This window comes from Botryllus schlosseri, chromosome 13 (assembly GCF_051294905.1).
Source record: "Botryllus schlosseri isolate E-star chromosome 13, Bs_hap1, whole genome shotgun sequence".
NCBI lineage: Eukaryota > Metazoa > Chordata > Ascidiacea > Stolidobranchia > Styelidae > Botryllus > Botryllus schlosseri.
Window position 1 is genome coordinate 1,309,857 of NC_137248.1, and position 10,809 is coordinate 1,320,665.

At 40.8% G+C, this 10,809-nt stretch overlaps 1 protein-coding gene across 1 annotated transcript; it reads left to right on the plus strand.

Moving 5' to 3' along the window:
• The first annotated feature begins 2,639 nt into the window (after positions 1-2,639).
• LOC145454373 (proteasomal ubiquitin receptor ADRM1-like) lies at positions 2,640-10,714 on the plus strand. The gene is made up of 9 exons (XM_080332371.1): positions 2,640-2,808; positions 3,335-3,464; positions 4,388-4,485; positions 5,354-5,482; positions 6,238-6,428; positions 7,580-7,731; positions 8,942-9,012; positions 9,634-9,835; positions 10,565-10,714. The coding sequence occupies exons 1-9, from the start codon at positions 2,722-2,724 to the stop codon at positions 10,663-10,665; spliced, it is 1,161 nt and encodes a 386-aa protein (XP_080188497.1). The 5' UTR covers positions 2,640-2,721; the 3' UTR covers positions 10,666-10,714.
• Positions 10,715-10,809: the final 95 nt, after the last annotated feature.

Genomic DNA, 10,809 nt, shown 5'->3' on the forward strand with positions numbered 1-10,809 from the left:
GGAAAACAGCGCGTAACGCCTAAAAATAGGTCATCACTTCGAATTTTTTGTGCGCAACTTAGATTTTCTGTGCGCAGAGATCGTGTCAGCACTGCGCATTTGCGAACGTGCGCATCTTAGAAGGAATATTGATGGTAACCCTTCTTTCAGTAGCCCAATCGTCGAAAACACTGAGATCGAATCCTGCCTATCCGATATTCTTCCTACAGAGCTTAATATGCATTTTCGGTTTCAATAACCGAATACGATTAATTGAAAAAGTAATTGAAATTATTCACAATTGGATTGATTTCACTTTTTTTTATAAACGCTGAGAGAGAGAGAGAGAGAGATATGATATTCTTTTTCGCCTGCACCATCGAGATGCTTTGAAGACGGAGTTGCGATACGGCCCCATGAGATCACCTAGTCTGCGCCCCCGTTTTTTTTCTCCTCCACGCTATCCGTGATTGCTGAGCGCCTAGCAGGATAGCTGCGGATACCAATTTTCGAGTCTTTGGTGTGACCCGGCCGGGGATCGAACCCACGACCTACCGCTCGAGAAGCCGGACGCATAACCATTACACTATCTCGCTCGGTCTGAGATCGAAGTCCTGCAAATAGTCCATTGATGAGCGATGAGGAAATGCATGATGACAAAACAAAGCTGGGGAATGGTGACTCGCGTACAGGGTTCGGACAACTCTTATAGGGATTTCACTATTGAGTAACTAGTAATCGCATTCTATATTGAAACATGCTATATAGGCTATTTACCGTGGAATCAAAGTATAGCTTATCTCCATTTACACATTCTGAGAAAATGAAAATTGAATAAAGATTAATTTTCTTTTGGCCATATATCTTGTCCACGATTAACTTGTGTGACAATGTGACAAGCAAAAATATGGCCAAGTTATGACCGAAAAAAGATTTGAAAAATCGATCTCAAAATTTGAAAAAATGGACGATGTCGTCGGAGTCACAGAAATTTTGTAACAATTTTTGGAGTCGGGTCGGAGTCTTGACTCAATTTGATAAGATCTTAGGAATCATAATGGTAATAATAATAGAGAGAAAAGAGAATGCTTATTCATTGAACTGGCTGTCCCAGCTGATCACAACCTACTGCAAAAAGAATCAGAAAAATACTCCAAATACGCAGACCTCAAAATGGAATGTGAGAAAATGTGGCGATGCAAAATAAACATTGTACCGATAGTCATTGGTGCTACAGGGGTCGTGAGCAAAAAACTCATGAGACATATCCAACAAATTCCGGGTAACGTTCGATTCGACATGATCCAAAAGATCACATTATTGGGCACTGTGCACATTCTTCGGAAGGCCTTGAATGCACCACTGGACTAAAATTACGCTTGTGAATCACAGCATAATTTCTGTAATTTCGATTCTTCATCTTCAATCATCTCTACCTCTGCTCTGTAACCCTTGCCAATTCTTCATCTGCTGCAATTCTGTAATCTGACTTCTCCGTGTATTGCATAGGAATAACAATTTGAATGTATTACTGAAATTTTAAAAATTTACTCCAATCTCGCCATTTTCCTTTGGGGGCAGGTTGCTCCCCGGATTATGTGTGTATCTACCAGTTTTACTGTGAATAAAGAATATAATAATAATTAATGACCAGCCGGAGATATTTATGCAATATCCATTCCTTCCAGAGATGAGCGGATTTGAAATTTCTATGTCCTAATCCAATCCAAATCCGAACCTTCAAATCCAAATCCAAATCCTAATCCATAACTTTTTCATATTCAAGTCCATGTCCAATCCTAATCCGATTCCAACTGGAAATTCAGAAAAAAAAAACTAATTCATGCAATGGAGGGATTCGAAAATTTTCTTTTACAACCAACGATTCACTTGATTCAGTATTACCTAGTAACTATAAGTACATTAATAATTGATTTGAATAAAGTTTGTCGCCACACGACATTCAAGTCGAAATACAAGCAATTACTACTAAATAAATACAGTCCATCCTCAAGATTACCGGACCACGACTGACCTATCGATCTCGCTTCCCATGACATGCCGCCCTATTTCTTGTCGCATTCTTCTTCTATACTATCTTCTTTACTTTCATTCAGTGTGCATGCCTCCTCTTTACATCGCCTAGGCCAAGGTGGGTGTCAGATTCCATAGACTACTTCTTGTCGCTTCGACATCTTCCTGTCTTTTCATTGTATCGCATTTTTGTGGTGTATTGAACTGATAAAATTGCTGATAAACCAATGATGATGACATGTCAATCTCCCACAAAATAGATAAATCCAATCCAAATCCTAATCCGTTCTGAAAAAAATGTCTAATCCAAATCCAATCCAAATCCGACAAAATTTCACAAATCCTGTTTTTTCAAAACTTAATCCTAATCCATGCTCATGCTCATCTCTGATTCCTTCTCCGGTTCGCAGTTTCAAATTATATGACGATTCATTTTTCCATGACTAAGCATGTATTGCAGCCCATTGAAAATTTCGTTTCCATCAGAGATCTCAGTGGTGGTATGATGGATGGCGAGATAGAAATACGATATCGTTTTAAAACGATAAAGTGACGGGAGTGAGGTGGATTGGGAAGAAAGTCGGCATGAAATGAAAGTAACGAGACAGTTAGCTGTGTAGCCTAGCCTATTAAATTTCGAAATTTTCTCTGTAGACTATATAGCTTTGGTCAAGTCCATTACGGTAATTAACTTAGAAGTATACAACCATGGCTCTGTTTGCAAGTCCTGGATCATCGGGCCGTTCGACCTCGAAAAATCTCGTGGAATTTCGAGCGGGAAAAATGTTTATGAAGGTACTAATGGTCTTCATATGATATTGGAATCCATGGAATGATATTCGGAATAAGAGAATGCATAATTTACTATACTGCTATGTTACAACTAGCCTATACAGGTAATGCAGTGGCTCTTGCAGTTTTAACCATTGCTAACCTGGGGAACCCGTAAGTTAATCTGCAAGCACTGGGTGAACCTTAAGTTTTCCATTGCTATGATTTATGAGGAATGTGTTTTATATGCAGATCTGTAGCGTAGCCTGGGCCTATACCAGACTGGAATCAGTGGTTGTTTTCGTCATTAAGTTGCGCGTGACAGAAGGGTTTCTTCCATAGAATAATTAAGGAATTAAATGGAAAGTTGCGTGTGACGTTTGCCACCAATTCCAGTCTGGAACCTATATAACAGACTTGGACAATTAGAAAATTTCAGCTTTTCCAAATTAGATTAGAATTAGATTGCCGGCATTTGGCTTCAATTTTTCTAGTGTAATTCTACAGCACAAGTCATTTGAGCGTAAATTGAACTGTCTTCTCTTTCCAGGGCACCATGGTCAACCCCGACAAGAGGAAAGGTCTGGTGTACGTCCATCAAACCGAAGACGGTCTGATGCACTTTTGCTGGAAAGACCGAACCAACGGGAGAGTCGAAGATGACCTTATCATATTTCCAGGTTTTCATCAATTTGAGTCATATCACCAATTTCCTCTCCAATTTTTGACGAGTCTGCGCACACTCACTAACTCACTGCGCAGACCCTTGGACAACAGTGCATAACGATTAAAAAACTTCAGATTTTCTGTGCGCAGAGACTGCGTCGGCACTGCGCATTTGATCTCTTGCGCAGCTTAGATGGAACATTGCCTTTCACCTTTCCATATCAAGCTGTTTATTCTCTCATTTATGTGCCTTGAAGTTGACTTGTTATCAAAATCCACTAACCTAACTTCTGCCAACAGTAGAAGTTTTAAAAGTAGTCTCAGCCAACATCACAATCACGCCATCTGTGCACTTTGAATATTCGAATTTTTGGTGCCGGTGATGTCATTTTGGCAGGTTTGTAATGAGTCCAGTCATACCCGGGTCGCAGTTTTTTGTTGACTCGACTTGAGTCTAGTCTATTTTTTTCTAAATTGAAAATGACTCGAGACATTCTTATGAGTTGATCCAACTCGTGTATCACGACCCATAATTGAAAAATAAGCCTAGAAAGTGTCTTTTATCTGTTTGAATAAACCTGAAAATAGTGCGAAAATGAGTATATTATGAATGCAAGGCCTTCAATATTACCTAAGAGTGAGTTGAACCTAATATAAACTCGATAATGAACAGTGAACACTCGAACTCGGTCCAGAGTCTCAACACTATGACTCGGACTCGACCTGTTGCTTCCTGCCTTATACTAGGACTTGACTCGGCGAATTGAAAATGACTCAATTTGAGTCGAGTCAAAACTATAAAAGCAAAATTTACTAGTGACTCGTAGCCTTGTGACTCCATTACAAACCTGGTATTTGGTGATATAACTGTTGATATACAGTGGCATCAGTACCCCTCGTCACAATTTCATCCATAAACAATTCGTTTCCTTTCTAGATGATTGTGAATTCAAAAAAGTAACTCAATGTACTACCGGAAGAGTTTACATCCTCAAATTCAAGACGTCGTCGAGAAAATTCTTTTTCTGGATGCAGGTAAGGCGCGTCATTTCTTCTTGTTACATGTGGAAAATCATACCAGCGAGTTGATACGGAAATTTGCTTTTCTGCACTGCTAGAGAATTTTCCAGGCATAGATTTATATCTGTGTTTTTCTCTATCATTAGATCACTTTTTTGCTACTTGTAAAATTATATTTTATCGTGTTCCACTATCTATTAGTGCGGAGCGGATCGACAAATTCTCTGATCCGGCTCTGATCCGGTTTGCCAATTCTCTTGTCCGGCTCCGGCCGTATCATGATAAAGTATCGATCCGGCTCCGGCCGAATATGAATAAGTCCTGCCGGAAATCCGGCCCAACACGGTAAGGTGGATCCGTTAATTTAGAAATATGTCTCGTTTCTGTTCGCACTGGCTTGGCGGTTACTTGCATGTTGCTGTTTGGTGGATATTTGGTTACAAACGTCATGCTTATCCATAAATATTCGGGCCTTATCAAAAAAGTACTGATCCGGCTCCGATCCGGCTCTGGCCGTATCAGAAAAAGTGCTGATCCGGCTCCGATCCGGTTTGGCCAAAATTGGAAAAATTCGGTCGGATATCCAATCCGGCTCCGGTCCATGCTCCTCACTACTATTTATCTATCTAGTTCGCTGACGATCAATTATATACATTTTTTTAGTAATTCTGGTTGCGGATTTTTAAAGGTTTCAGTTCTAGTTGGGAGTTTTGAAAAAGGAGCAGTTCTAGTTGTGGTTCTGCATTTTGAAAATCCAGTAGAGTTAGCGCCAGTCTGCGGATGACAAATTCTAATAAATGCAAATGTGTTAGAAGTACTCGTGGCGTTGACGTTTCGCTTTAAATTTCAATGTTCACTCGCTCTCATCGACTCCCGTTTGCAGGAGCCAAAGACCGACAAAGATGAAGAGAAATGCAAGAAAGTGAACGAGAGTTTGAACAATCCGCCTACACCAGGCCAAGGAGGTAGCGATTCGGGCGGTCTGGAACACCTCGGACAGGGAAACTTGCAGGTAGGCCATCGGTTAACAATTACACTTTATAGTTGTGCGTCAAACCGTCTCGTCTATCTGTCCCGATGTTGGGAGTAAGATGATTGTGAACCAAGAACTGGGAAGCTTTGGTTATCAAAGTAGAACTGACAATCTAAGTAGAACTAACTGATATTGCCAAATGTAGCCTATTCCACTTGTGGCTTCTTGACCTATTCTCATCAGGAACAGATGTCTTGAAATGTGGTTTTTGATACTCAATTACAATTAGAAGTAGCAATTTCAAAGACGAATGAAAACTTCTTCAAGTTTAAGTAGAAAATGGCAAGTGTGACAAATACTCAAGTAGCGTAAAAATTAGATTTGGTCGAGGGGTCGCATAGTCGCGTACTGTTAGCAGTTGATCGGAGGTGGCCGCTTTTGAAATTGCAAGATGCGTCTTAGTCACTAACGCAAAACACTGCAATTTGATGAAATCTCTGAATATATCTTACCGTGTTACAGGGGCTATTTCAGACCGTTCTTCAGTCCCAAAACTAATTCCTTTTTTGAAAACCAAAGAATGGCTAGCATTCATAATATCGTAATTTTCCTCAGTCCTCGCAGTTTCTGGCCGTATTTTCCAAGTATCAGACGAAATACCAATCATGACTCGAGTACAAGTCGAGTCAATACACAAATTGACTGGAGTCGAGTCACCAGAAGATGGTGACTTGAATCATTACAATTCTGTTCGGTGCGGTTTAATAGGTCTTTAAGTAAGATATTTTTGTTAGGACATGCTCCAAAACATGGACAACAGCCAATTTCTGCAACTGATGGCAGCCGGTGGTGGCATGGGAGGCTTGAGCAGTCTGCTGAGCGGCGCAGGTGGGAGACAGAGGTCCTCGCAATCCTCCAGAAGCGCAAATCCACCTCCCACCACTACAACTACCACCACTACTACTGCTGCTGCGCAAAGGAGAAGGTATGCGTTCTGCTAGGCCAGGGGTCACCAACCTTTTTGCAACCGAGGGCTACTTTTACGTAATGATTGAAGCGGCGGGCTACTATTTACTCCCGCCGTTTACCCGTACCACACTGAATTTCCGCTTTGATATTCATAGCACTGGGCAGGACTGGACATCATGTTATCTGTTTCTATAGCAGTCAGTGGGAAGCCTGGCATTGTATGATATCAACTAAGTGCGCTGTACTCTGGTATTTAACTTGACACTGCAATTCTGAGTGAGTGTTCCAGAAGTGCAATAATTAAGCGTGTTTTGTGTTTGTTTTTGATGAAGTTCATGTCCGAAAAGGCTGATTCACAACGATAAGTTGAACCATAGACGCTTGCAACCTTCATAGCTGCTGCGCATACACCACTGTACTTTTCCGTATCAATAATGCACCAAACGTTGCTGCACGGTGAGGTGGGGGTCATTTTGCAGTGTTACAATTTCAATCTCCTACGGTTCAGCATCCAGAAATGACAATACCGGACAGCAGCAACTATTACGGAAAGTTAGAAACATGGTATATTAAACTGCGTTGATTGTAACAGAAACAAGCTGTGTCAAAAGATGCAATACGTAATGGGTATACAGATATTGAAAATCTGCTAGTACTTCACGGCTATCTGAGTCCGAATAGTAATATTGTTGTGGCATTGTCCTGGTCGTCGAGCTATCATATCGGAACCGCCACCATTTCAAGAAGACCGTGGGGCATTCAGTCATGTCACCTGTATAGGCAATGCGCCGTACCATGAATTTATGGTGATTCTATCACATATCTATATAGGCCTATTACTAATTGTAATAGAAGATAAGTGTTTATATATGTAAGTTACATGTTAGTGTGTTTTAAACAAGAATAGCTGAATCGATCGATCTATATATTTAAAAGCTCATTGGTAATAATCTGACGAATATTGGTAATTGCTGTTATTCCACCTATTTTTAGAATGGGCTCGCGGGCTACTCATTTAGTCCTCGCGGGCTACGTGGTGCCCGCGGGCACCGGGTTGGTGACCCCTGTGCTAGGCAATACATCTTATATGTTCATTAGGGAGCGATATTTTTTTACCGACACCGATATTTTTTTCAAATAGCGATAGTATCATTACCTCTTGTTCAGCACGTCTACGACCCCGAGCACCCCCGTGACCCCGGCAGTCACCACGTCCACCCCGGCGACGCAGGCCACCCCGACTCCTTCGACGCCCGGACTGCGACTGAGTCAGCTGCAGAATATCTTGTCGGAAATGGGAGTGTCCAGACAAGCTGGCGGTGGGTTGAAGCTTTTGTTGACTACCGGCAAAAATTGAATTTTTTTCACATAGAGGTGACCAGTGAATTCAGATGTTGTATTCGGGACTTGGTGTCCCCTAATCCCTACCCTAACTTCCCCTACCATAACCTCAAACCAGGGTTGTAATGACTCGAGTCATGAATCGACTCGAGTCACGATTTCCTGATGACTCGAATTGACTCGAGAGAAATGAGAGGGAACATTGGCCAAGAGCGACATTTCATTGTAATTTCGAAGTTAATAGTCAAGTAGCCGCACTATTGGGATTTCATCTTTCGATACTGGTACTTGAAAATGTGACCAGAAGCTGCTAAAAGTGAGGACAGTTAGTGTATTATAAATGCGAACCATTCGATATCACCAAACAAGACTTAAACTGCTTGCTGACTTGGACACGGACTTGACTCGGTGGTGAATTGAAAATGACTCGACTCGAGTCTAAACTATAAAAGTGAGATTGACTTGTGACTCGGAGCCTTGTGACTTGGTTACAACCCTTCCTCAAACTTTAAGCCTAACCTAAGTGCTGACATTAACTCCCGACAGTAACCTAACCCTAAATTTGAATCCGAATACATTACAATTACAGAGTGCCGGAGTCACCAAGTGCCGTATACCAAAATATTCAGCGAAATATTCATTTCTGAATCTATTAATACATTAAGTAATACTTATTAGATTTCCGATGCCAAATTCACTGGCAAACCACATATTACCCCCTGTTGGGATAAAAGAAAAGAACTTCATCTCGTTACTTAAAATGAGCATAATCCATAATAGTCATCGAGGAAAAAATCACTTGCAAGTCTTGCCAAAAATTAGTTTCCAAAATCACAAACCTGTAAAATGGTCAAAAATAACGTAAATGAACCTATGAACATCGAATGAGTAATGACGCTACGAATATACACCAATTTTTGAGAATATATCACATTACCGTGATACAAGAGCTATATCGTGAGAATGTTACAGATATGATACTGATTAAATTGACGCTAACTTATCCTAAAACAACATTCTACTTTCAAAATGTCAATTGCAAATAGTAAAAGTACTTCGCTACTGGCCACCTCAGAAAAGTGTGGTGATCGCGATGACGTATGTGCGATTTTGATTGCAGTCAAATGTTATGTCAAGCGGTTTGCAGAATTTTGTTTCTGTTTTGCACACCATTTCGATATTTTCCAGGAACCGAAGCCGTCGATTTATCAAAAGTTTTGACTCCGAACGTAATGGTCCCCATTCTCGCTAACCCTGAGGTAAGCTCCACCTTTGTTGCGTCACAGTGAGAATTTATCTGCATCCTTCCATCCCTGACGTGTGTCAGCCGAAATTATTCGTGCTTGTTTCAGTATGAATATTAGGGTTGTCCATAAATTACTTTTTCAAACTTCACAAATTTTTACTGGTCACCCCATGGATTCCATGATTCCAACCTGCAGGAGCGCAATTTTTGAAGAAGAAGATTTGATATTTGAGAAAAATAGTATTTACGGTAGGAAACTCTGTTGATTATCTATGCCAAAAAATTATTTTTCAACAGCATTGGTATCAAATTCATTTCAAATATACGGCAACGCACGTTCATACTCATACATACTGAGCAACCATTTTTCATTATGTAATAGGAAATTTGAAAAAAAATATGTATTATCCAAAATTGACCAAATTTGGTGTACAACGTTTTAATTGGGGAGGCGGGGGAGGGAACGTAGCAATGTTCTGGGGTAAGAAATAAACAAGTCTTTTTAATATATAATTAAATTGCATATTGAAGTTCTTTTGAAGTCTCTACCCCTGACGAGTGTCAGCCGAAAATATTCAGGTTTATTTCATAATGACTAACTTTTTAAATTGTATATTGAACTTCAACTTATCAGGTGCAAGAGCGTTTGAAGCCGTTTCTGCCCGAAGGCGAAGAATTGCCTTCCACTGCCGCTCAACTGGAAGAAACAGTAAAGTCGCCCCAGTTTCGTCAAGCCTTGCATTCTTTTAGCGAAGCTCTAGCTACAGGCCAGTTAGCGTCGGTGCTAAAGCAGTTCGGATTACCCGCATCGGCGCAGGAAGCTGCTTCTAAAGGAGGTTTGTTGCATTCCATGCATGTAGGAAGTTTTGAATTCATAGTACTCGCTGCCGCTCAGGGTTGCTTGAGTCGCAAATTTTTGTTGACTCGACTTGATTCGAGTCGTTTTCTTAAAAATGGAAAATTATTTTACTCGAGTTGAGTCACTTTATATGTTGACTCGACTTGTACTCGAGTCATTGCGAGTTATGGATGGTTGTAATGACTCGAGTCACGATTTTCTGATGACTCGGCTTGACTCGAGTCATTTTCTCAAAATACGGAAATGACTCGACTTTATTTAATCTGTGTATTGACTCGATTTGGACTCGAGTCATTGCGCACGATTCGAACCAAGTCATATGACTCGAGACTTAGACGGCCAATACCGTCATTTCATTGTAGTTTCGCAGAATTGTAAAGTAACCACCCTGTTGAGATTTCGTCTATTGGTATTGGTAATTGAAAATGCGACCATAAACTGCTAAAAGTGGGGGAAATAGTATATTATAAATGCAAACCATTCGATATCACCAAACAAGAGTTATAAAAAGTGGGTTTAGCGAGACTTTAACTGGAAACTGAGCAGTCAACGCAATACCTTGACTCGGACTTGACCCTGTGCTCGCGCTGACTCGGACTTGACTCTGCGGTCAATTGCAAATGACTCGAGTCACCGGATATTCGTGACTCGAGTCCGATTTGAGTGGAGTCAGTACAACTCTTCATATGGTATTGTCTTGCTTCAGATGTGGAAGGTTTTGCCAAAGCCATGCAAGAGAGCGAAGCGGGTGGCTCTAAAGACGCCAGCGATAAGAAAGATGACGACGATGACATGGTCGTGGAATGAATCTTTTTCGTATTTTTTACTTTCTGAAATGTGTTTCTCGTCTCGCAATAAAAAACGTTGTGGATGGAACCGCCTTTGATCACTTCATGATAGAAATGTGAACTCGGCAACCCGAAACTATCAGAATCGTGGTTCGACAACTCG

What these genes read in the sequence shown, in the direction of transcription:
- LOC145454373 (XM_080332371.1), top strand. Translation starts at nt 2,722, where the DNA reads ATGGCTCTGTTTGCAAGTCCTGGATCATCGGGCCGTTCGACCTCGAAA. An exon ending in AGTGTCCAGACAAGCTGGCG is followed by an intron (nt 7,732 to 8,941) that starts GTGGGTTGAAGC and finishes GATATTTTCCAG; the next exon opens with GAACCGAAGCCGTCGATTTA. An exon ending in GGAAGCTGCTTCTAAAGGAG is followed by an intron (nt 9,836 to 10,564) that starts GTTTGTTGCATT and finishes GTCTTGCTTCAG; the next exon opens with ATGTGGAAGGTTTTGCCAAA.